At 42.1% G+C, this 27754-nt stretch overlaps 1 protein-coding gene across 2 annotated transcripts in view; it reads left to right on the top strand.

Annotated features, from left to right (window-relative positions):
* NFATC3 (nuclear factor of activated T cells 3) overlaps positions 1–27754 on the top strand; it is a 387290-nt gene that overhangs the window by 157582 nt on the left and 201954 nt on the right. For both annotated transcript variants that reach the window (XM_073550790.1, XM_073550789.1), the window contains exon 3: positions 1106–1268. In XM_073550790.1, coding sequence (XP_073406891.1) covers positions 1106–1268 — 163 coding nt within the window. The remainder of the gene's footprint in view (positions 1–1105; positions 1269–27754) is intronic.

Raw genomic sequence — 27754 nt, 5'->3', positions numbered from 1 at the left:
TTGGTGTTATCATTCATATTCTCTGAAAAAATGCCAAGAAAGCAAAAATTCTGCCGGGGTATGTAAACTTTTGAGCACTGCTGAAGACCAGACATTTATAGTACATTTCATAAGTTTCCCATATTCTTATGAAAGCATTTCCAGCACATCCTGCATTGTCCTACTGCATCCAATTTATTTTGTATTTTCAGTGTCAGCATCGGTCCATTTAATACCGACTCCACCAAAATAAACACCAACTCCACAGCCCTGATTCCAGTACTTCTGTGAGAACATAGAAACGTCTTGCAGATATAGTCCTTACTGGCATTTGAACCCAGGACCTCAGCACTGTAAAAAATCCCGTAGTGAATGAGTGTTATTGCGGTTGGGTGCAAGGTGCTATGGTGTTGTCCCTGCAGGCCAGTGGAGCAAGACAGGAGATGGTGTGAGCAGGAGCTGACTGCAGTGCTTGCCTGGGAGATTCTGTTGCTTCCTTGCCACATGGACAAGCTGCTGTTCGCCCATGCAGAGAGGAGACCAAAAATTGCAGAGGAGTGATTAGAGGGTGAAAGAGGTGAAAATTATACTTCTTATAGTGGTATATATTTATTTCATAAAAATCCAAAAACCCATTAAATCCCAAAAACCCAAAATCCATTAAACCCAGTAAACATTGTTTTTATGACATGACGTTTGATGTCGGCATTTTCCCCTTGCATTCCTATGAAATACAGTTTTCTGCACACTGTAGATTTGGAATTTCTCCTTGTTTGCGATCCGCTATATCTGACTAGCACGTTTCCTTGCTCCGGAGCGTCCGGAGCGCCATTTTCAGGGTGAGCTGGACTCATTCTATATATTCTTTTCATTGCTATAATCAGAGCAAATATTTGCATTAATCTTTGGATTTTTTCTATTCATGGGATAACCCCTTTAAACACTAGGTTACCTTCTGATGACACATTGCAGTTAACAAGAGAGAACTGCTCATGGCAAGTTTTTATTAGGTGGTGATGTGTTAACCTTGCTTCCTTTTTCTCCATGTCCCTCTTTACAGTTTCTCCTGCATTGTATGTATATGTGTGAACAGATGCCTTTAGAATGACTCCACTCTCTTCTTTAGGACTTCGTCTCTGCCTCCTTTAGACTGGCCCTTACCCAGCCATTATGGGCAGTGTGAACTGAAGGTGGAGGTACAGCCAAAGACTCATCACCGAGCCCACTATGAAACTGAAGGTAGTCGTGGAGCTGTGAAGGCGGCTACTGGTGGTCACCCAGTTGTGAAGGTACTACACATGTAAAACATTGTGTAAAGGGAGAGGCGCCAAAGAGAAAATGGGGAACAGATAGTATTGGCTTGGTTGCTGAGATGTACGTGCCTAAGTTATAAGCAAGCAGCCTGCAGCTGACTACTAGGTTCTTTTGGCAATTTCAATTTTGAATACAAACTAATTTTTCCCATGGGAACATTCAGTGACTCTACAGCTCAATTCACATTGGTGATTTTTGCTTGTAACTAGTGATTTCAGGAGCATGATGTAGGCAAAGAGACCGTGAATCCAGCGATGTGTCACTTAGTTTACTGGGTGCAGTAGTTGTGACTCCATCAGAGTTATTAAATGTAGTAGTGCAGCAGAGCTGAGCCAGCTGACACTGCCCTCACCACATCTTCCTGTGTACATCAACTATAGACCGTGAGCTGCTTATCACAGGAGGCGGATGTCACAGCAATGATAATGTCCTAGTGATAAAACCTTCATTAGACGTAAACTGCCCGCAGCTTGATAAGTGACACATCATTAAAATCAGTGTTTTTACCCCAACCAAAAGAATAAATAGCAAAAACCTGCTGACAGATTCCCTTTAAAAATAACTTATGCCCCAAGAGCTAACTGATATATGCCAGTTATGTCTACATGCACACAGTCACATAGAATCATAGAATCGTAGAGTTGGAAGGGACCTCCTGGGCCATCTGGTCCAACCCCCTGCTCAAAGCAGGATTTGCTAAATCATCCCAGTCAGATGTCTGTCCAGCCTCTGTTTGAAGACTTCCATTGAAGGAGAACTCACCACTTCTCGTGGCAGCCTGTTCCACTCATTGATCACTCTAACTGTCAAAAAGTTTTTTCTAATATCTAATCTGTGTCTCCTCCCATTCAGTTTCATCCCATTGCTTCTAGTCTTTCCTTGTGCAAATGAGAATAAAGTTGATCCTTCTACAATGTGACAGCCCTTTAGATATTTGTAGACAGCTATTAAGTCTCCTCTCAGTCTTCTCTTTTGCAAACTAAACATTCCCAAATCCTGCAACCTTTCCTCATAAGACAGGGTTTGCAGACCGGTCGCCATTCTGGTCGCTCTTTTCTGAACTTGCTCCAGTTTGTTGATGTCTTTTTTAAAATGTGGTGCCCAAAACTGGACACAATATTCCAGATGAGGTCTGACCAAAGAGGAGTAGAGGGAAATAATGACTTCACGTGATCTAGACTGTATGCTTCTGTTAATACATCCTAGAATTGCATTTGCCTTTTTTGCTGCTGCATCACACTGTTGACTCATATTCAGTCTGTGATCTATTAGTATACCCAAGTCTTTTTCACATGTGCTGTCACTTAGCCCTATTCCTCCCATTCTATATATGCTTTTTCCATTTTTATTGCCCAGATGTAGTACTTTGCATTTCTCCCTGTTAAAAACCATTCTGTTAGTTGCTGCCCACTTCTCCAGTTTATTTAAATCTTTTTGAATCCTCTCTCTCTCTTCTCTAGTATTAGCTATCCCTCCTAGCTTTGTGTCATCAGCAAATTTAATCAGTTTACCCTCAATTCCTTCATCTAAATCGTTGATAAAGATGTTGAACAATACAGGGCCCAGGACAGAGCCCTGTGGTACCCCACTTGAGACATTCTTCCAACTGGATGTGCAGCCATTTACGACCACTCTTTGGGTCCGATCACTAAGCCAGTTATGAATCCACCTAACAGTTGCCTTGTCCATTCCATACTTAATCATTTTTTCAATAAGGATTGTATGAGAGACTTTGTCAAATGCTTTGCTGAAGTCAAGATATACTATATCTACAGCATTTCCTTGATCCACCCAATCAGTGATACCGTCATAGAAGGAAATTAAGTTAGTCTGACATGACTTATTAGTTACAAACCCATGCTGACTCTGTTTAATCACTTCATTCTTATCCAGGTATTGACATACATGTTGTTTAATAATTTGTTCAAAGATCTTTCCTGGTATAGAAGTCAGACTCACCGGCCTATAGTTACCTGGGTCCACCTTCTTCCCCTTTTTGAAGATAGGAACAACATTTGCTCTTCTCCAGTCTTCTGGCACTTCTCCTGTTCTCCAAGAATTTTCAAAGATTATAGAGAGGGGTTCAAAAATTTCTTCTGCTATCTCCTTCAGTACTCTGGGGTGTAATTCATCTGGACCTGGAGACTTGAATTCATTTAGGCTAGCTAAGTGTTTCCTCACTATCTTTCTGTTTATAGATATCCTGGATTCTTCTATTCCCTTAATAGGACAGTGAATAACAGTTGATGTTACATTTCCTTTCTGAGAGAAAACAGATGCAAAATAGGAATTTAAAAGTTCAGCCTTCTCAACATCCTGTCTTACCATTTCATCATTTTCATCCTGTAAAAATCCTATAGCATCTTTGACTTTTCTTTTACTTTTGACATATCGCCAAAATCCTTTATTATTGCTTTTGACATCTCTTGCAAGCCTCAATTCATTTTCAGCTTTAGCTAATCTGATTTGTGCCCTGCAGGTTCTGCAGACAGCATTATATTCTTCTTTAGATATGCCTCCCTCTTTCCATTTTATAAACATTTTTTTCTTCCTTTTTAGCATGTGCTTAAGTTCTGTGTTCATCCATCCTGGTTTCCTTAACTGCTTCCTATTCTTCCCTCTTTTCGGAATTGTTAACAACTGTGCTTTGAGAATTTCATTTTTCAAGATTTCCCATCCTTCCTGGACATTTTTGTCTTTAAGGATATCCAGCCATTGGATCCCTCCAATTCTCTTTCTGAATCCCTTAAAATCTGCCTTTCTGAAATCTAACCTTGACGTCTGAGTCTTCACAGGTCTTCCGCCTCTAGTTATCCAAAATTCTAAAATAGCATGGTCGCTACCTCCTAGGGTCCCAGCCACTTTTACCTCCTCAACCATTTCCTCCCTGTTTATAAGGATTAGATCCAAGGTAGCAGTTCCCCTTGTTTTCTCCCTTACCTTTTGGAAGATAAAGTTGTCAGCAAGAGAGGATAAGAATTTCCTTGACCTGTTAGTTTTGCCTGAGAGAGATTCCCAACAAATGTCTGGATAGTTGAAATCTCCCATGACAACTATGTCATATTTTTTGGAGAACTTGGCCATTTGATGCATAAAGAGTTCATCCATAGCTTCAGCTTGCACAGGCGGCCTGTAGTAAATGCCTACAATGGTGTCCTTTCCATTGTTCTGTCCTTGTATTCTTACCCAAACAGTTTCCACAGAACTCCCAGTCTCTGAAGCTTCAATCTCTGTGCAGATATACGCGTTTCTAACACACAATGCGACACCCCCTCCTCGTTTATCAAGTCTGTTTCTTGCAAATAAGTTGTATCCTTCTAGTCTTGTATTCCAATCATGTGTATTGTCCCACCAAGTTTCAGTGATTCCAATGACATCATATTTCTTTTCCTGTGTTAGTAGTTCCAATTCTCCTTGTTTGTTGCCCATGCTTTGTGCATTAGTATAGAAACATTTTAGTTTGTGATTGGTTTCTCTTTCTCCAATATTTTTATTAATTAGATTCTTTCGTCTTTGTTCTTCCTTTCCACTTCTAATAGCAGAGTTCTCAATAGCATTTGTCAGGTGTATGGCTTTTTCTGGTCTTTTGCTTCCCTTCCCATCATCACTAGACTAAAATGTCAGTGACCTAGTGCTCATGCCACAGAGTCAATAGATGGTCTGATCGAGCAGAGGCGGCTGAGCTGTGCATCTGTATGTCAAATCATGCCTTTATCGAGCAGAAATCACAGCCAGAGAGCATTCTGATCATACGTGAGGGGGATACAAATTGCGCAGCTTCCACACCCTTAAGCTGTATTCACACATCTGTGAGTAGTGAACCCATTAACCCCCTAGTGATCGAGCCCATTACAATTCTGACCACTGTCACTTTATGAGGTTATAACTCTGGATCGCTTCATCGAATCCCAGGGATTCTGATAATAGTTTTTTTTGTGATGCATTGTCCTTCTTGATGGTTGTAAAATTTATTCTATACCAATTGTGTTTATGAAAAAAAAAAAATGAAAATTTGACAAATTTCGCATTTTTAAACTTTAAATTTTTGTGCCCTTAAATGGGAGATTTAGGTCACACAAAATAGTTCATAAAACATTTCCCACATGTCTACTTTATATCAGCACAATTTTGGAAACATAATTTGTTTTTCTTAGGAAGTTATAAGGGTTAAAAGCTGACCAGCAACTTCTCATTTTTCCAAAAAAAAATGTACAAAACCATACTTTTTAGGGACATTTGAAGAGACATTGAGGGGTCTATATGACAGAAAATACCCAAAAGTGACACTATAATAAAATCTTCACCCCGCAAGGTGCTCAAAACCACATTCAAGAAGTTTATTAACCCTTCAGTTGCTTCACGAGAATTGAAACAATGTGAAAGGGAAAAATGAACATTTAATTTTTTTCACAAAAAATTTACTTCAGAACCAAACTTTTTTTATTTTCACAAGGATAACAAGAGAAAATGGAGAACAAAATTTGTTGTGCAACTTCTTCTGAGTACACCGATGCCCCGTATGTGGAGGAAAGCTACTGTTTGGGCGCATGGCAGAGCTCGGAAGGAAGGAGCGCAATTTGACTTTTTGAACGCAAAATTACCGTAGCTGGCATCGAGAGCGGATGCCGTTTCGCCTTTGGAGAGTCACTGATGTGCCTAAACAGTGTAAGCCTCCACAAGTTAACCGATTTTGGAAACCACACGCCTCAAGGATTTTACCCAGAGGTATAGTGAGCATATTGAACCCACAGGTATGACACTGAATTTGATAACATTAGGTTGTCTTATTGAATATGTCGTCATTAGTGTTGAGGGCAAACGCTCGCTGCTCCAGTTTACTTCAGGTGCTCAGATATTTTGCTGCCATCAAGACACCCCCAATCTGCAATCTACACTAGCAAGCACTTGCACTGAACAATAACCTTTAGATTGTCATCAGTATTTTTTTTTTTTTCTTTTTGCTTTTGAAAAAATTCACAATTTTAACTCCAATTATAACCCTAACTGCAAAGAAGGGAAAAAATTATTTAAAAATGTTGTTATATTTTTTTTTTCTAATTAGGAGAGTGACACAGGGGGATTTGATTTACTATTTATTTTGAACTCTGTGATTAAATGATCACTGTGATCTAGCTCTGTGATCAAAAGGAACCAATTGGAAAAGTTCCCTATTGTTTCTTGGTACTGGCTTGCAGATGTCTGTGGGCACACTGTGCATGCACCCGCCTTTTTTTCCCAAAGAACATGACGCTGAGACAGATCAGGAGGGCTCGGTGGACCCCATTTTTCTTTTCTCTATTAGGCTAGATAATATCAGAGGAGATAAATTAATTTTAAATCGTTCTTTTATTTTTATTTATTTTTTTCATAAAAATCTGCCCTAATCATGTTCGCCAGGGCCTCAGCTACCCCTGGTAGCCGAGACCCCGGAGATTTTCAGACGCTGGGGGCGCTATACCCAAATTTCTCAGCACCGTTAAAAAGCTGCACTGAGGAATAGGGACCATTCACTTCCGCCGTTAGATGACGTATCGGCGTTCGTTAAGGGGTTGAACATGTTCAGTTTTGATCCTCAACATCGGCTCAGGAAAGAATCTGCTCAGAGTCTTGCAGATCTCACACTCTGATCTGTTATTTTCATGTATGTGTAAATGGATTCATGTAGCATAAAAAAAAAAATCAGGCAGCGCATAGATGTTTCACACAAATGTGTGACTGTAGCATTACAGACATACAAACTCATGTGGGAAGCTTTTCATGCTATACTCTGACTTCTAGCCTGGAATATTGAGCTTTAAATTAAACATAAGCTGTGATGTGAGCATTATTTTTTTAAATCTTCTAATATAACGGAAATGAGGCTTTCCACGTAGCCCTACATTAGCAATGTCATACTGTTTTGTGTCTGTATCTCTTATGTGTATCTATGTGGTTACAGGCTACAACCAAACCCTGTGCTGCTTCCTTCTGTTTTTGTTTGTCTATTCAAAGTGCAATACATTGATGGCATGACTTTAAAAAGGAACTTTCATAAGTTTGAGCTTGATAAACTGGCCATCCCATGAAGTGATGTCGGCGGAGCTAGGTAAAGTGTATTTTCTATTTTTTAATCTCTCCTTTTTGGGGTGGAATAAATGTGCTGTGGGACCTGCACTTAATTCCTCTTCTCTAGTAATATTTGAGATGGTTGCTACTGGGAATGGTGTCTCCATGCTTTTGCAGTACAGAAATCACTATTTCAGATTATATCTCCACGTTTGTATGTCACATCCGCATTCATCCCAGACATGGTAACCATTGGTCACCTATATCTGGCCCATTCAAGAACTTTCCAATTATTCCTCCTGTCTTAATTCATCAAAAAGCAAATCTTGTTGGACATGAGTATAGACTTCCTATAGAGTGAGACATTTTTTTGAGCTATGGTGTTGGATCAAGAAAAATGTGCAGTGGATAATCAGCTGGTAATGACAGATGCTAGTAGTTAAAGCTAGGAAGACCTCTCCAACCTAGATATCTCCTAGGTATCTTACCATATCAGACAAAGTAATACTTGCCAATATTTTGCCAGTGTACTGTGACCTACCTTAGGGTGGTGGAACAACAAGCTTTCTTCAGTGGTGGTTCAGATTTTCTCTTGGGGTGGAAATAATATATTCTCATTATCTGCATTGCATTTGAGAAAAGATCTTCTAAAAAGAGACTTTATGGAAAAGAGAGTAAAGACTAAGGGTACCGTTACACCTAGCGATTCACCAGCGATCCCGACCAGCGATATGACGCGGTCAGGATCACTGGTGAATCGCTAGTGAGCTGCCACACAGGCAGATCTCACTAGCGACATCGCTGGGGACGGGGATCGCTACTTACCTGTCAGACGAGGCGATCCTGCGTCCTCCCGCCCGGCTCCACGCGTCGCTCGTTGTCACAGCAGGAAGCCCAACAGGAAGTGGCTGACAAGGAATGGTCCAGGAGCTTCTCGCGCGATCAGCGATAACCAGCGGGGGAGCCGGTCGGAGGTAAGTATCACATGCAGCGATATCGCTAGCAATATCGCTGTAACGTCACAAAATCGGTGACTTTACAGCGATATTGCTAGCGATATCGCAGTGTGTAACGGGGGCTTTAGCCCTAGCGTGGGGGTTTCAAATCTTGTAAGTATTTACCACAAGAATGAACTGTTTCAAGCTTCTCCACTGTTGGTCATCAATAAATTATTCCAAGTGGATGCCAGTCCTGACTGACATGTCTTCTCTAAACATTCTCTACTTCTCTTGTTCCAAGAACGCTAATGAAGACGTGGAAGGAGATGATGATGGCCACTTATTGTCCAAAAGGGTTTTGGTTACTTCGATCAACAATCAGTAGGGAGCTTCTGAGATCGGCCTATGTTACCAGACCTTCTCATGCAGGATCTTTCTCTCCAGCCAATGGTCCAACAATTTCTGTTAACTGCATGACTGATAAACATTCAAAGCTAAGGCAAAGAATACCTTCTTATGTGGTCTAATCCTCCCCTTCTCATTGCCACAAGCCTATTGCCTCCAAGATCTGTCTTGGGCATGAACAAAACGGCAGTACATGTAATAAGTAAGGATTAGTGGGACATCTCTTGTTTGTCTAATATCATCATAATTTTGAGCATCCTTTTGTCTTGCCTGAAGAACCTCAAGTCTAGCCGTCTAAAAATTAAAGTGGCAGCTGACTATAACTTGGTCATACATTACAAACCCTAAATGATTGTCTTTTCAAGCTTATGTGCCTCTTCGGTACCTTAGTCTTATATTTCCTGCTATCATGAGTTTAAAATTACCTTTGTGGTCTCTCACACTTTCACCACTTTCAGAAGTGTGGGAGAGTTGCCAAGTTCTTACAAGGCTCCCTGCTTTGCCATCCCTGAAGATAGAAATATTCTCAAATGTCTCCTCTCTTTCCAAAGTCATATCAAAGTTCTAATTCCAATCTATCCACAGGAATAGAGAGTAGGTTTCATTCTTTTGGTGATATTTGGATTACTGAGCATTCAATATCAGTTTGCATATCTCTGGTATTTATCATACATGTTTTGTTTTACGAGTATTCCCATATCAAAAATCCTATCCCAATATGTTGTAGTAAAATTAGCAAATGCCTCTAATTAGAAATGTAGCATAGTTCTTTTGATTTGCTATGTCGCTTACCCCATTGCAGTAGCTTAGATATCCATGGTTATGACCACTAACAACTAATTGTCACTATATGAGTGGTTGTAAGGGCTGTGGAGTCGGAGCTCATTTTGGTGGAGTCGGAATAAAATGATCCGACTCCTAAAATATATAATAAATTGGGTGCAGTAGTTCAATGCAGAATGTGCTGAATATTTTTTCATAGGAATTTGGGAAAGTTATGAAATGTCCTATAAATGACTGTTCTATGCCTGATCTAAGGCTACATTCACACACAGCGTTTTTGCTGCGTTTTTTGAGGATACGTTTTTCAGCTGCAAAAGCAGATCAGCTTTTTAAAAAACCGCATCACCTGAAAGGTTTTTGAGCTTCAATAGCAAAAGCAGATTAGAAATCTGATCTGTCTATCCATTTATCCATATCTTATCTGTACCAAAAAGAATGAAAGCCGGGTAGCACACAGACTAACACTCCTTTTTTTTTTTTTTGCACCAGTCAGGTACACCTCATAGCTGCCCAAAAGGATGCCCAGGACAGGCATTGCTAGTCTTCAGTAACACATCAACATCAATTGATAGTTGGAATAAATAGACTGCATTGACCACATCTTAAGGTGCAGGTTTTATTTTCAAGTGTAGGGGTGTGCAGTAATAAGGTTCTGCAGCAGCTGAGGTGTGCAGTATGAGATTCTGCGGAACAGTATGAGGTTCTGCCCCCCCCAATTTTGATCTTGGCTAATACCGTTTCTTATAGATATGGCGAACCTTAAGGTAACCCTAAATGAGGGTCAATGGACACAGGTGGCTGAATTGAAGGAATTGCTTAATCACCTATTTACCGTGACTAAAAAATTGCAAGCTGAGGATTTAACTCCTGGCATTTTTATAAGGGAGTGGAAGAACTTGCTATTTTGCCTGTCACAAAGAGGAGATTTAATCGCAAATGGCATTTCTGCTTCAATGAAACAGAGAGAGACACAGCTATTGGAAAATAAAATTTTTCTGGCAGCTGTTTGTTGACCCAAGTCATCGTATATTGAATGATGATCAACAGCTTACTAAAGGAAAAGAAGCTCTGACTGAGGTAGCAGTTAGGATGAGTGGCCTACAGGAGGACTGCCAGGCTCAAGAGGACTTGAGTCCTGACAGTGCTACTGCTGCCATATCTTCATCCTCATCAGATGAGGAGTTTAACTTTGACAAGTATTTGGATGATATGGAGCAGGCAAAGCGTTGCTGCAAGGAAAAAGATTTCACTCCATCTCCTATAGCAAGAAGATTGACCATATTTCAGCAAAATGTTTCACTTGCTCTCAAAAAGAAAAATTCAACCGTTCATCAAAACTGACTGTGCATGAGGCAATTCCTTTATACTTGGAAATTGTTAGAGATGTTGCCCATGTGGCTACGGCTTTGCCTCCAACCCAAGTTACTGTAGAGAGGTTGTTTTCTGGCCTTAAAATTATTGGGTCAGATTTTAGGTCATCTATGAAGGAGGATCTGATAGAATTGCCTCCATTTCTTAGAACAAATTCATAGACTGCACAAATGTTTAGTATGTTTTTGTTGAAAACTGTTTTTTGCCACTTACATAGTTTATTACATAGTGTTATATATATACACTGTGTATGTATATATATATGTAATCGATATTACATATTTACAATTTTACAGTTTTTTGTGTTCTAAAGTTGTATTCCAATAAATAGATATTATGTTCTATCTAAATGTCTTGATTATTGTATCATAAACATGATTAAATGTCTGATGTTCACATTGTACTACAATAAATTTTTCACTTAAATATAAGCAATATATGTCGGAGTCGTGGAGTCGGTGGAAAGGAAATTGAGGAGTCGGAGTCGCAGGTTTGGCTTACCAGACTCCACAGCCCTCGTTGTAATCATGGATACATAAGCTACTGCAATGCCCTGCACATGGGGTAAGGACCATAGCGAATGGTTACAACCATTCATATAGTGAAAGTTAGTTATTAGTGCAGGTAAACATTGATATCTAAGCTACTATGGGGTAAGGGAAATAGCCAATCAGAAGAACTATACTACATTTCTATTTGGAAGCATTTGCTAATTATTATCACATATTGAGCTAGGATCTTGGAGCTAGGAACACCCCTATAAGTAAACTATAGGTAAGTATATTTCAGAATAAACTCTTACATGCACATGAATGATATAAAATTTGTTCCTGGCGACTACACTAGTGGACAAAATTTTGGATACACATAGTAACATAGTTAGTAAGGCCGAAAAAAGACATTAGTCCATCAGGTTCAGCCTATAAAATTCTGTGAGAATAAATCCCCAGATCTACGTCCTTCTAAAGAACCTAACAACTGTAAGATACAATATTGTTACGCTCCAGGAAGACATCCAGGCCTCTCTTGAACCCTTTGACTGAGTTCGCCATCACCACCTCCTCAGGCAGGGAATTCCAGATTCTCACTGCCCTAACAGTAAAGAATCCTTTTCTATGTTGGTGGACAAACCTTTTCTCCTCCAGACGCAGAGAATGCCCCCTTGTGACCGTCACCTTCCTTGGTATAAACAGATCCTCGGAGAGATATTTGTATTGTCCCCTTATACATGGTTATTAGATCGCCCCCTCAGTCGTCTTTTTTCTAGACTAAATAATCCTAATTTTGCTAATCTCTCTGGGTATTGTAGTTCCCCCATCCCCTTTATTAATTTGTTGCCCTCCTTTGTACCCGCTCTAGTTCCATTATATCCTTCCTGAGCACCGGTGCCCAAAACTGTACACAGTACTCCATGTGCGGTCTAACCAGGGATTTGTACAGAGGCAGTATAATGTTCTCATCATGTGTATCCAGACCTCTTTTAATGCACCCCATGATCCTGTTTGCCTTGGCAGCCGCTGCCTGGCACTGGCTGCTCCAGGTGAGTTTATCATTAACTAGGATCCCCAAGTCCTTCTCCATGTCAGATTTACCCAGTGGTTTAACGTTCAGTGTGTAATGGTGATATTGATTCCTTCTTCCCATGTGTATAATCTTACATTTATCATTGTTAAACTGCATCTGCCACCTTTCGTCCCAAGTTCCCAACTTATCCAGATCCATCTGTAGCAGAATACTATCTTCTCTTGTATTGACTGCTTTACATAGTTTTGTATCATCTGCAAATATCGATATTTTACTGTGCAAAACCTTTTACCAGATAGTTAATAAATATGTTGAAGAGAATAGGTCCCAACACCGACCCCTGCGGTACCCCACTGGTCACAGCGACCCAGTTAGAGAATATACCATTTATAACCACCCTCTGCTTTCTATCACTAAGCCAGTTACTTGCCCATTTACACATATTTTTCCCCAGACTCAGCATTCTCATTTTGTGTACCAACCTCTTGTGTGGCACGGTATCAAACGCTTTGGAAAAATCAAGATATATCACATCCAATGACTCACCTTGGTTCAGTCTATAGCTTACCTCTTCATAAAAACTGATTAGATTGCTTTGACAGGAGCGATTCCTCATAAATCCATGCTGATATGGCATTAAACAATTCTCATTGAGATAATCCAGAATAACATCCCTCAGAAACCCTTCAAATATTTTACCAACAATAGAGGTTAGACTTTACTGGCCTATAATTTCCAGGTTCACTTTTAGAGCCCTTTTTGAATATTGGTACCACATTTGCTATGCGCCAGTCCTGTGGAACAGACCCCATCGCTATAGAGTCTCTAAATATAAGAAATAATGGTTTGTCTATTACATTACTTAGTTCTCTTAGTACTCTTGGGTGTATGCCATCCGGACCTGGAGATTTATCTATTTTAATCTTATATAGCCGGTTTTGCACCTCTTCTTGGGTTAGATTGGTGACCCTTAACCCCTTTCTGACATCAGACGTACTATCCCGACCATGGGACCCGGGCCCCTATGCCCATGGACGGGATAGTACATCTAGCGCGATCAGCGGCGCCCACGTGGTGAGCGCCGCTGATCGCGGCCGGGTGTCAGCTGAGTATCACTATGTGACAGGGGCGGTCACGGACCGCCCCCGACACATTAACCCCTTGCACACCGCGATCAAACACTATCGCGGTGTACCGGGGGTTAAAAGGGAAGCATCGGCAGGGAGGGGGCTCTCTCCGTACTTCCCTGAGCCCCCCACAGCAGCGCAATGTGCAGCGCTGCTGCTGGGGGCTCTCTCCCTGCAGGTCCCCGGATCCAAGATGGCAACCGGGACCTTCGGGGGCCTACAGGTAGCTGGCTTCCTCAGTTCCTGCAAAGCGCAGGCATGAGGAAGCCTTCTGCACTGCCTGTGACGGATTGCTGATCTGTCACAGTGATCTGTGATGTGACAGATCAGCGATCTGTCACAGGACAGTGATGTCCCCCCTGGGACAACCTAATAAAGTTTAAAAAAAAAAAAAAAAGTGTAAAAATAATTTAAAATAAATTAAAAAAAAAAAAAAATTCCGTAATAAATTCATTTTTTGGAAATAAAAAAAACAATAAAAGTACACATATTTGGTATCGCCGCGTCCGTAACGACCTGCCCTATAAAGCTGTCCCATTAGTTAACCCCTTCAGCGAACCCCTTAAAAAATAAAAATAAAAAACGAAGCAAAAAATGATTTATCATACCGCCAAACAAAAAGTGCAATAACGCGCGATCAAAAAGACGCATATAAATATCCATGGTACCGCTGAAAGCGTCATCTTGTCCCGCAAAAAACGAGCCGCCAAACAGCATCATCAGAGAAAAAATAAAAAAGTTATAGCTTGCAGAATAAAGCGATGCAAAATTAATTATTTTTTATATAAAATTGTTTTTATTGCATAAAAGCGCCAAAACATAAAAAAATGACAAATGAGGTATAGCTGTAACCGTACTGACCCGAAGAATAAAACCGCTTTATTAATTTTACCACACGCGGAACGGTGTAAACGCACCCCCCCCCCCCCAAAAAGAAATTCATGAAACGCTGGTTTTTGTTCATTCTGCGTCCCAAAAATCGGAATAAAAAGCGATCAAAAAATGTCACGTGCCCGAACATGATACCAATAAAAACGTCAATTCGTCCCGCAAAAAATAAGACCTCACATGACTCAGTGGGTCAAAATACGGAAAAATTATAGCTCTCAATATGTGGTGATGCAAAAACTATTTTTACAATAAAAGGCGTCTTTTAGCGTGTGACAGCTGCCAAAAATAAAAACCGCCATAAATAGTAAATCAAACCCCCCCCGTTATCACCCCCTTAGTTAGGGAAAAATAATAAAATTAAAAAAATGTATTTATTTCCATTTTCCCATTAGGGTTAGGGCTGAGATTAGGGTTAGGGGTGTGTTGGGGTTAGGGTTGGAGTTAGAATTGGGGGGTTTCCACTGTTTCTGCACATCAGATAGTCTCCAAATGCAACATGGCGTCGGATCTCAATTCCAGCCAATTCTGCGTTGAAAAAGCTCTGTCATGCGCCCAAACAGTGTTTTACCCCCACATATAGGGTATCAGCCTACTCAGGACAAATTGCAAAACAACTTTTGGGGTCCTATTTCTCCTGTTGCCCTTAGGAAAATAAAAAATTGGGGGCAAAAATATCTTTTGTGGGAAAAAATGATTTTTTTATTTTCACGCCCGGGCGTTATAAACTTCTGTGAAGCCCTTGGGGGTTCAAAGTGCTCACCACACATCTAAATTAGTTCCGTGGGGATCTAGTTTCCAAAATGGGGTCACTTGTGGGGAGTTTCTACTGTTTAGGTACATTAGGGGCTCTCCAAAGGCAACATGACACCCGCAGACCATTCCATCAAAGTCTGCATTCCATAACGTCACTACTTCCCTTCCGAGCCCCGACGTGGGCCCATACAGTAGTTTTCTCCCACATATGGGGTATCAGAGTACTCAGGACAAATTGGACAACAACTTTTGGGGTCCATTTTCTCCTGGTACCCTTGGGAAAATAAAAAAAATGGGGACTAAATCATCATGTTTGTGGAAAAAATACGATTTTTTTATTTTCACGCCCGGGGGTTATAAACTTCTGTGAAGCACTGGGGGAGTTCAAAGTGCTCACCACACACCTAGATAAGTTCCTTAGGGGGTCTAGTTTCCAAAATGGGGTCACTTGTGGGGGGATTCCACTGTTTAGGTACATCAGGGGCTTTCCAAACGCGACATGGTGTCCGATCTCAATTCCAGCCAAAAAAGTGAAATGGCGCTGTTTCCCTTCTGAGCTCTGCCATGCGCCCAAATAGTCGTTTACACCCACATATGGGGTATCAGCGTACTCAGGACAAATTGCACAATAACTTTTAAGGTCCTTTTACCCTTGGGAAAGTACGAATTGAGGGTGAAAAGATCATTTTTGTGGAAAAAATATGATTGTATAATTGTACGGCTGTACGTTATAAACTTCTGTGAAGCCCTTGGGGGTTCAAAGTTCTCACCAAACATCTAGATAAGTTCCTTGGGGGGTCTAGTTTCCAAAATGGGGTCACTTGTGGGGGGTTTCCACTGTTTAGGTACATCAAGGGCTCTCCAAACGTGACATGGCGTCCGATCAGAATTCCAGCCAATTTTGCATTGAAAAAGTCAAACGGCGCTCCTTCCCTTCTGAGCTCTGCCATGCGCTGAAACAGTGGTTCCCCCCACATATCAGGTATCCGCGTACTCAGGACAAATTGCACAATAACTTTTCCAGTCCAATTTCTCCTTTTACCCTTGGTAAAATAAAAAAAAATTGAACCTGATTTATTTTTTTTGTGAAAAAAAGTTAAATGTTCATTTTTTTTTAAATATTCAAAAAATTCCTGTGAAGCACCTGAAGGGTTAATAAACTTCTTGAATGTGGTTTTGAGCACCTTGAGGGGTGCAGTTTTTAGAATGGTGTCACTTTTGGGTATTTTCTATCATATAGACCCCTCAAAGTGGCTTCAAATGTGATGTGGTCCGTAAAAATAAAATGGTGTTGTAAAAATGAGAAATCGCTGGTCAACTTTTAACCCTTATAACTTCCTAACAAAAAAAATTTTGAATGAAATTTTGCCACTAACATGAAGTACAATATGTCACGAGAAAACAGTGTCAGAATCACCGGGATCCATGGAAGCTTTTCAGAATTATTACCTCATAAAGGGGCAGTGGTCAGAATTGTAAAAATTGGCACGGTCATGAACGTGCAAACCACCCTTGGGGGTGAAGGGGTTAATATGGGGTTTTCTTTGTCTCTCGGCATTTCACCTAGTATTTCATTTTCCACCGTGAATACCATGGAGAAGGTCTTTAATATATTGGCTTTTTCCTCATCATCTACAACCATACTTTCCTCAAAATTTTTTAATGGGCCTACACTTTCACTTTTGATTATCTTACTATTGATATAGTTGAAGAACAGCTTGGGATTAGTTTTACTCTCCTTAGCAATATGCTTCTCTGTTTCCTTTTTGGCAGCTTTAATTATTTTTTTGATAAAGAATTTTTCTCCTTATAGTTTTTTAGAGCTTTTAATTTTTAATAATTTCGGAGGCTTCTGGAACTTTTGTCGATCTTACTTGCTTGATTACGGAATTATATTTATAGCCCGGGCACGCAATCTGTTACTAAAGATATCTGGAAACTTGTTTTTGATATTTTGTCATTAGTTTTTATAATTTTGACAAGAAATACTGGACTTCGTTCTCTGTGAGTAAAATTCACAAATATGTTAACTTTTACAACCTCTGGCAAAAATTATGGAATCACCAGCCTTGGAGGATGTTCATTCAGTTCTTTAATTTTGTAGAAAAAAATCAGATCACAGACGTGGCACAAAACTAAAGTCAATTCAAATGGCAACTTTCTGGCTTTACGAAACACCAAAACAAATCCAGAACAAAAAATGTGGTAGTTAGTAATGTGGTTGTATTTATGTCTGCATTAAATTAAAAACAGTGTTTTAAAGCTACAGTTGTCACTTGATCTTTTCAGTATAGGTATAGATTAACCTCTGAACTACCTAATCCCACAAACTAAGCAGACCTACCAAATTTATTTACAAACTATTGATACTTTTTATTTCTTGTATTTTATTAGTATTTAAATTTAATTTTTTAACTGAATAATTATAAATGTCTATTTTGAGCTCACAAACTCCTGAATGATTGTTTTTTTTTAGAACTGAATCACTCCAGCCACAAAGAGGTCTGATTGGTCTCCAAAAAGAGATCTACGGCTATTGTTTTGAGGAAGGAAGGATACAGTTTCAGAGAGATTGCTAGGAAGTTGGGTGGTGGAGTCGCTGCTTCTGGAGTGCAAAAGCTGTGTTAACGTTTTGCTGATAGTTGCAGCATAAAAACTAAGAGTGGAAGAGGAAGGAAAAGGGCAACAACTCCAAAAACAGACAGAAGAATTGTTAGGTTAGCCTTGCAAAACAGAAGAGCAGCAGCCAAGGAACTCAACCAGCTCTTGCACAATGGAGGAGTTTCAGTGTCTGATAGAACAGTATGTCGCCGATTACTTGATGCCGGTCTAAAAGCACGAAAACCAAGGAAAAAGCCATTCCTAAATCTTAAGCAGAGAAGTAAGAGAATTTCCTGGGCCAAAGAACACCTTAGCTGGACAATTGAAGATGGGAAGAAAGTAATCTGGAGCAATGAAACGAGAATATCAATTTTTGGTAGTGACGGAGTGCGTCATGTTCGGAGAAGGCCAAAGGAAGATTGTCTACCAGAGTGTATGTCAGCTACAGTGAACCATCCTGAGAGTGTTATAATATGGGGCTGTATGTCCTGGCATGGAATTGGGAGAATACAGGTCCTTGAAGGAACTGTAAATGCGTCAAAATATATTCATGATGTCCTTGAACCAAAGCTCATCCCATCAATTCATGACTTTGGCAAGGAACAGACCAAAATTATTTTTCAACAGGATGGAGCACCATGACACACTGCAAGGCAATGTCTAAAATGATTTTAAAGCAAATTTCTGTGCTTTTATGGCCAGGAAACAGTTATGATGTGAACCCTATCGAAAATCTGTGATCAAGATTAAAGCGATTTGGTTTCTAGTAAGCGACCGAGCAACAAACAGGCATTGATTGCAGCTATCAGTTCCTGGTACCATGTTATAACCACAGAGAACCTGAGAAGTCTTGTTGAATCAATGCCAAGGAGATGCAAAGCTGTTATCGATGCTAAAGGATACCCTACACGCAACTAAAGAAAGAACACATAGGGATAGCATGAAATTAACATATTAGGACGTGATATTTTGATTCCGCTGTTCGTATAGAAGTAATGAGATATTTTGTATTATGATAACCTTTTTTATGTAGAAGTGTTCTACTCTACCTTAGACTACTTGTGGCATTATTATAAACATTTTGAATGATTGCATGCTAAAAAAAACTTTAAAAAATGATAAAAATTTAAAATGTATCCACAATTTTGACCACTAGTGTAGACATCTGGCATATTTGCAGCGGATCTGTCACTGTAAAAGTCGTCCCCTTCTATTGTCACTACAGTGTCAAGCATGGTAAACTCTACTCTGTGCTTATTGAAATGTTTCTAGATTCCTTCTGACGAGAAGGTTTTCCTATAAAAAAAAAAATCCTGTTGAGGGGATGGTCCAGCAAACATGCATTTATTGATAACTATATATTTGTTTCATCTCCAGCCCTAGCACTGTGATTGATGCATAGCGTGGTGTACCACAGAGATGATGTGCACATATGAAGACCTACTGTTGGCCAACTTGGTACTTGCAGCAGATGTTATCAGAGATTATTATCACACGTGGCATGTTTCTGGAAGAAGGTCACAGTCTTGCTATGCTACTTTGGAGGCTGCAGCTTCTATTGAGCATGTGCAAGATTTCAGCAGCAGGAGCTTGGAGGACACTGAAAAGAGCATGTTAATCTAGCCAGGTGGCCGGAGACAGTCTGCAACATGAATACTCTTGGACTCGTATAATCTGGCAGTGTACAGTCTTTTTTTTTTTTTTTTTTTTTTTTTAATTCAGATAATTTTTAATTGAAGTAAAAAACAAAACCCTTCATTACATTGGCAGTGTGACTCCTAATTGAGAGTTAAGAAATGATTAAAGACGATGTCACCATGTCATCTGAGAGCAGTGATGCACAACCTATCTCTTCAGCACTCCCTATAGATGTTCGGTTGGGTTCAGATCAGGAGATAAGTTGACAGAGAAGATGCTACCATCGCTCTGTGCCCTTGGTAGACATGCACTTTTCCAGCGAGACAATGATCCAAAACACACCTGTTACATTTCTGAAGAACAGGGTGAAAGTGATTCAGTGGCCAAGTGTCTCCTGACCTCTCCAGATCTCCCCATTATTATTATTATTATTATTATTTATTGTTATAGCGCCATTTATTTATACATGTAAGGAGGGGTATACATAAAAACAAGCACAATAATCTTAAACAATACAAGTCATAACTGGTACAGGAGGAGAGAGGACTCTGCCCGCGAGGGCTCACAATCTACCCCTAGGTTCTCGATTGGGTTCAGAAGTTGATCTCTCTCCATCCAGGCTCTAAAGGTCGTTCCTTACAGATGTTGCAATATGTCACCAACTTAAGTCATGGAGGTCTTAGTTTTTCCATCAACTAATGGGTTAAAAATGCTCTATAAAACTCAGTCTTGTCAAAATTTTGGAAATTGTTCATGTGTTCAATGAGATATTGATTATTATTTTTTTTAAGTGGTGCACTCACTCATACTGAGCACTGCATGGTATATTATTATACACGGTGCGGCAGCATGGTGGCTCAGTGGTTAGCGCTGAAGCCTTGCAGCACTGGAGTCCTGGGTTCAAATCCCACGAAGGACAACATCTGGAAGGAGTTTGTATGCTGTCTTCATGTTTGCATTGGTTTCCTTCGGGTTCTCTGGTTTTCTCCCACATTCCAAAGACATAATGGTAGGGAATGTAGATTGTGAGCCCAATCAGGGACAGTGCGAATAATGTCTGTAAAGCGCTGTGAAATTAATGGCGCTATATAAGTGACTAAATATATAATTATAAATGAGTAAAATAAATAAATATACACAGACGCACACTTAATAGCATCCGCAGAACAGATGTACTGAGAAGCGTTGCTTTGTATCCAGCACTAGAATGAGATACAGAAGTGATGGGGACTGGCCCTTATATTTCTTATATATTGTACACAAATGAGGAGATCCCATTCCTCTGTCAGCAGCATAGAGAACAGTGTGCAGAAGTACTCTGCAGTATTGCTGTGTATACAGTACTGGGATGAAAAAGTAGAACAGCTTTAACTAATGGCAGCAACTTTATTTGTGCTACAATCTTTCTAGCTGCTTCCTCTTCTCCTCTCATTAGATTTGTATGGGCAGCCGGTGCACCATGATCCTTCAGTGACTTCAGCTGAGGATTTCTGTTCGCTGTCTCATTCATATACACTTTATCAGCAAATTTGAGTGCGGAGTCTACTAAGTGGAGAAAAGTTGCTTTTTTTCTGTTTTATTGGGGAGAGGATAAGCAGTGGGTACTATTTTATTTTTATTAATTTGAACCAAGGGTGGTGATTTTTGTCAGAATTGTGAGCATTTTAGTGTTTCACAAGTTGAATAAGAGAAAAACTGAGGAGACGGATGTGCCAGTTTGTCTTAGTGCTACCTTGCAAACACAGAGCTTATCCCATTGTGACCTTCACTGCTTCCTTTCTAGTCGCTCAGCTTTGGTTAGCTTACGCATGCATTGGTCTTTGCTATGGAAACAGTAGGGAAACACAAACGAGAGCTGGCTCTGTTCCCTGAATGCACAGTCTGCTGACAGTGTTGATATAGTACTGTTTAAAATCTGATGTCAGCTCCTTCATTGTCTTTTTTTTTTTTTTTTGTAATTTTTTGCAATTTTTTTTAGGAAACTCAAGATAATATTGGTAATTTCAGTAACAAAAATTATAATTGCCCTTCTTAACCAGTCAGATTCCAGTGATGGCAGGCATCTGCATTGTGAATTGTATATTGTCGAGATCAAAAATTAAAATTTTTTAGTTTTGTTTTTGAAGGTTAAATGACTAATAGGAAAATCCCTCAAAGTTTGATATTGTGGCAGCAAATGCTTAGATAGTTTGTTTTTATTATTAAGTAATAGTAGTCATTATATGACGTAGTGTATAAAGCATATAGGGGACATCCTAAAAAAGAAATGAAGAGTTGTATGATTGGTATTTTCATTTATCCCTGTAAGTCTTGTTTTGTTAGTCTGGTTTGTGTATTCTTATACACTACAACTCCCTACTTCCATGGGTGGGGGAGAGGACAGGTAAGGGTAGATTTAGGAGCTTAGTAAGGCACGAGGCCCCGGCTTCATCACTATCAGAAGTAATTCAGGGAGCAGGGATAGTTAGGGCGCCCTCCAGCTTTAAGGATAGGGAAAGCACTCCTAGCCCAGGGGTATCCTGCAACGGTGCCGTGACATTTATAGGTCCAAAAATATGGAGAGGTGTTATAGATTTCTTGTGCATCTTGGACATGGAATGAACATGAAATATATGTAGATTACAAGGAAATTCACACACATTCCATATAAACAGTATATTCCGGGTTCTTTGCATGTGGGGAGTGAACATGAAATATATGTAGTGTGACAAAGTCACTGGCAAAGTGTGGGAGGAAAAATGCGTTTCACTGAGGATATAGGTTTCAGTGATTTGAAACACAAGTTTTCTCTTTCCCCCATGACGGCACCACGGAGAGAGAGGGATCCGCCCTCAGGGACAGGAAACCTACAGATGAAAAAGGCGGTACCGCTCTCCCACATCAGTTGGTTTCCTGTCCCTGACGGGGAACCTACAGCACGTACCTGACAAGTCGTCGCAGGATTCCGGGGACCGATCCAGACCGGTGATGGGCAGCGGGGCTCCCTGCCTCGGCTGGGTCGAGGCCTCGAACAGGCTCCCCCCCCCCCCGAAGCACCACCACCGGCGTCGGCTGGCCTTGAGGGTGAGTGGGGAGAGGCAGTGAAGAAACCTGGAACCTTCCGATCCCAAAAAAGGAAGAAAAAAAAAAGTTAACTCCTGCAGTATAGTGACGGCGGTCACTACAGGAGAGCCCTGCCGAACCGCGAGGCAGCATGTGCAGGTGGCGGCGGTCAGGGGAGGCGGCGGTGGCCTACGGGAGCCACGAAGCAGGCAGGCCGGCAGTGCAGGCAAGGACGGCGGCGGCCACCAGCCACGAGTACAGCACCGGGAGAGCGCAGGAGACCGGCGCCGAGCGCGCAATACGCCTGTAGGACGGCGCCATTACAGCTCCCTTAAAGAAGGGAGGCGCGGTGCACCGCTGGGTAGTATCGTGGGGCGCACGCGCGAGACTTCTGGCGGGGCGCGGGACTTCCGGCGGGGCGCAGGGATCCCTGAAAAGGGGGCGGTGGCGCGAAATTTAAAAAAAAATTTTTGGAAAAAAAAAGATGCTTTAAAAAGCACGCTGAAAGAGAAGGAAGCGGTCACCATGAGTGGGAAACCGCAGAGGGGCGGCGGTCCCCGAAGCAGGGACCACAGCAAACGCAGGAATCGCATCAGCACCTACAGCGCCTACGCGACTCTTCCCAGCAGCGCAGCAGCAGCGGTCATGCAGGATCGCGGCGCAGCCAAAGCTCCACCATGGCGGCACAGCCAGAAGTGGACTCAGCAGTGGAGATAATCCCTACGCCCGAGACGGTATCGTTCGTTCCACAGGAGGGTGAGTGATCGTGAATGCCCGCTCGCTAATTTGCGACTATTAATTTTTCTTTTTCAGGGGCGTAAATGCACTACCAAATCTAAACACATGGTATGTGCTATATGCACGGAGGAGCTACCCCCTGCGTGGGAGAAAAAGCTCTGTGCGGCTTGCATAGAACAAACAATACAGGAGGAATCCCCGAGGTTTGCTTTAGACCTCAAAACGTTAATAAAAACCCAGGTCAAAGACGCCCTTAAGGGTGCTAGAACCTCAAAGAAGAAACGCCGGTCCAGGCAGAGGTCCCCAGAGTTGAGCGTCAGTGAGTCGGGAAGTGAACTATCCGACTCAAGTGATTCATCATCCTCCCAGTCCTCTTCATCATCCTCAGAAGGAGGACGCAGCTGTGAGAACTATGGGACTGGTAGACGAACGCCCTAAGAAAACGGCCCAAGATATAATGTTCAGAGGGCTAGAGCAAAAAAAACGGAGGGCTTTCCCGACTAATGAGAAAATCCACTCCCTCATCAAGCGAGAGTGGAAAAAGCCGGACAAAAAAGTCCTCCTAACACCAAAGAGAAATTACCCCTTTGACGACCCGGCCTGCTCCTTATGGAGCAAAGCACCTAAATTAGATGTAGCGGTCGCTAAAGCTTCTAAAAAATTTGCCTTGCCCTTCGAAGACATGGGCACCTTGAAGGACCCAATGGATAAGAAAGCTGAAACTTTATTATAAAATGCTTGGGAAGCAGCGGGAGGGGGCTAAAGCCAGCCATAGCAGCCACATGTACAGTACGTGCCCTGATGGTCTGGCTGGACCATTTAGATTCTCAGATAAAGGGGAAAGTCCCGAGAGAAACGATACAGAGATCAGTTTCGGTAATGAAGGGAGCAGCAGCGTTTCTGGCGGATGCGTCAGTAGACTCAACCAGACTGGCAGCCAGGACAGCGGCCTTCTCAAATGCCGCAAGACGCGCCTTATGGCTGAAATGCTGGCCGGGTGATTTGCAGACAAAAGCCAACTTGTGCGCAATCCCATGCGAGGGGGAATTCTTATTTGGCCCAACGCTGGACGACATCTTAGACAAGGCCGCGGACAAGAAGAAATCCTTTCCCGGGTTCCCCAGCCAGTCATACAAACGACCTTTTCGGAACAGAAGGTTTATGCGGTGGAAGCCCCCAAAAGGGAACAAAGAGGGATGGGAGGATAGAAGGAACAAGAATAAAGGCTTTATGTTTAACAAACCCCCCGACAACAAGAAGCCACAATGAAGGTACTCCCCGGGTCGGGGGAAGATTATCCTACTTTCTCCAGGCCTGGGAAAAAATATCCGCGAGTTCATGGACACTAGATATAATAAAAGAAGGTATGAGGCTAAAATTCATCGCCCTCCCAAACGATTCTTTTGTGCTAACGCCCCAAAGGACATCACACGAGCAGCTAGCTCTACAACAAGAAATAACGAATCTACGAGTAAAAAACGTGTTACAAGAAGTCCCCTACCAAGACAGGGGCAAAGGCTTCTACTCCCCTCTCTTTCTTCGCAAGAAGCCAGACGGATCGTACAGGGCGATCATAAATCTGAAAAGGCTGAACAAATTCCTAGAAATTCAGCACTTCAAAATGGAGACAATAAAATCTTGTATAAAAATGCTTCCCCCAGCTTGCTTCATGGCCGTATTAGACTTAAGAGACGCATATTACCATGTGCCTATTCACAGAGACCACAGGAAATACCTCAGGGTGGCGGTGACAATCCAGGGGGAGATAAACATTATCAGTTCAGAGCTCTCCCCTTTGGGCTAGCCATTGCTCCAAGGGTATTTACAAAGGTAATGTCAGAGGTAATGGCCCACATAAGAGAGCAAAACATTCTGATCGTCCCATACCTGGACGATCTCTTAATAATAGGGATCACCTTTCACCACTGCAAACAACAATTGGACGTGGTCATGAGGTCTCTACTAAATCTAGGGTGGATGCTGAACTTGCCCAAGTCCAGGCTCGTACCAAGTCAGGTGCAAGAGTACTTGGGGATAACACTGGACTCAATCGAACAGAAATGTTATCTTCCGCAGGCGAAGGTGCAAAAAATGACACATTTGGCGTTACAAATTATAGCCTCCCCGAACACTACCCTGAGAAAGGCAATGTCACTAGTGGGGTCGATGACAGCCTGCATGCCAGCAGTTCAGTGGGCACAGAGCCACACTCGAAACTTACAGTGGGAAATATTAGACACAGACGTTTCCCCACACTGGAATTTAGACTTGCAATTAATCATCTCACCAGAGACAATACATTCCTTAACATGGTGGACAGTTCCGGCCAACCTAGCCAAGGGGGTTCCTTGGGCATTACCTGCGATAAAGATCCTAACTACGGATGCAAGCCCCTGGGGGTGGGGTGCACATCTAGACAATCAGGTGGCACAAGGACCCTGGGACCAGGGAAGAGAGTCCGCTTCCTCAAATATGAAGGAGCTGCTGGCAGTAAAACTAGCTCTCATTCATTTTCTAGATTCTCTTCGTTCCCATCACACAAGGGTTTTTTCTGACAGCCAGGTAGTGGTAGCATATCTAAACCACCAGGGGGGCACCAGATCTCGTCCACTGATGGAGGTAACAAAGTCCATCTTCCACCTGGCAGAACACAATTTAGAATCCCTGACAAACCTTCACATAAAGGGTTCAGAAAATTGAACGGCGGATTTTTTAAGCAGGGCACGTCTAAAACAGGTGGAGTGGGAACTAAACCAGTTAGTCTTCAACCAGATTGTGAAACTCTGGGGCTGGCCAGAAATAGACTTATTTGCGAACAGCCAGAATCGGAAGTTGGAAACCTTCAGCTCAATGGATCCCCGGGGAGGCCCAGTAGCTCTAGACGCTTTCACAATACCCTGGGATTATCATCTGGCCTACGCCTTCCCCCCCCCCCAATATCTCTCATCCCCCTAGTACTGAGGAAAATACAGGGAGACAAGGCGACGGTAGTGGTAATAGCGCCCTTCTGGCCACGGAGAATATGGTTCTCCTGGCTGAGAAGGATATCCGTAACGGATCCCTGGGTCCTACCAGAAACTCCAGACCTGCTATCCCAGGGACCGGTGTATCACCCCCACATAAAAAACCTACACATGACAGCTTGGCTTTTGAGAGGGAGCTCCTAAGTAACAAGGGCTTCTTGTCAAACTTCGTAACCACACTACTACAAAGAACCAGTAACCACTAAAGCATATGGCAAAGTGTGGAAGAAATTCATGTCAGTGTCAGGCTCCGACCCAACGGGCGAAATCCCTGTAGACAAGATTCTGGAATTCCTACAGAGGGGGTTGGAACATGGGTTAGCTACCAGCACCTTAAAAGTACAAGTGGCGGCCTTGGGTGCTTTTGTATAACTATGACCTAGCCAAAAATAGATGGGTTATGAGATTCATTAGAGCCTCAAGTAGATCTAGGCCGATCCCCCTACGCACTCTCCCCCCGGATCTAAACCAAGTGCTAAATGCACTAACCAGATCTCCCTTCCAACCTCTAGCGGAGGTTCCCTTAAAAATATTGTCCTTTAAGACCTCCCTCCTCGTAGCATTAACTTCTGCCCGCCGCATTAGTGATATACAAGCCTTGTCTGCCCACTCACTCTTCACACAAGTTCTGGATGATAGGTTGATTCTTAGAACCGACCCAGCATATCTCCCCAAGGTGTCTTCTCAGTTTCATAGGATCCAGGAAATCTCCCTACCCTCCTTCTGTACCAATCCCAAAAACAAAACAGAAGAGGTATTACACACTTTAGACATAAAAAGATGCCTGGTCCAATATTTGACAACCACGAGGGAGTTTAGGAAGGATAGGGCTCTGTTTGTCTGTCTTCAGGGTCATCGAAAGGGTCAAAAAGCATCGAAGGCCACACTGGCGAGGTGGATAAGAGGCCATCACCCTATCCTACTCCTCCTGCGGGGTGGCCATCCCGGAGGACGCAAGGGCCCATTCAACCAGGGCAGTGGCATCATCCTGGGCGGAGAAAGCCGGCGCTTCAATAGACCAGATATGTAGAGCTGCCACTTGGTCTTCCCTCTCTACATTTTTCAGACATTACCGTCTAGACTTGACCTCCTCTTCAGATCTCACCTTTGGGAAAAGGGTTCTGGAGGCGGTGGTCCCTCCCTAGATGTACAATCTTTGTAATTCTCTCCGTGGTGCCGTCATGGGGGAAAGAGAAAATCGTAGTTACTTACCGATAGCGGTATTTCTCTGATCCCATGACGGCACCCGTACATCCCCTCCCTTTCACACACACAGGTGTGCACATTAGAGTGAGTTAGTTAGCTTTAATGCTTAGCCACACGGTGCCTCTATTAAGCTTAAGTTGAGTAATTTGATTAATTTTGGATTTTTTATAACCATTTGAGTTGCAGCTGAAAGTTCTGTGTAATGCTCTGTAAACCAACTGATGTGGGAAAGAGGTACCGCCTTTTTCATCTGTAGGTTTCCTGTCTGAGGGCGGATCCTCTCCGTGGTGCCATCATGGGATCAGAGAAATACCGTTATCGGTAAGCAACTATGATGTTCTCCAGCACACTGTGTTTAGAGGGGTTAATCAGCTAT

The sequence above is a fragment of the Dendrobates tinctorius genome, unplaced genomic scaffold (genome assembly GCF_039654945.1).
Source record: "Dendrobates tinctorius isolate UK_male_01 unplaced genomic scaffold, ASM3965494v1 ptg000170l, whole genome shotgun sequence".
In the NCBI taxonomy this organism is placed as follows: Eukaryota; Metazoa; Chordata; class Amphibia; order Anura; family Dendrobatidae; genus Dendrobates; species Dendrobates tinctorius.
The sequence above is the reverse complement of the archived record's forward strand: the minus strand, read 5'-3'. Positions and strand labels throughout refer to the sequence as shown.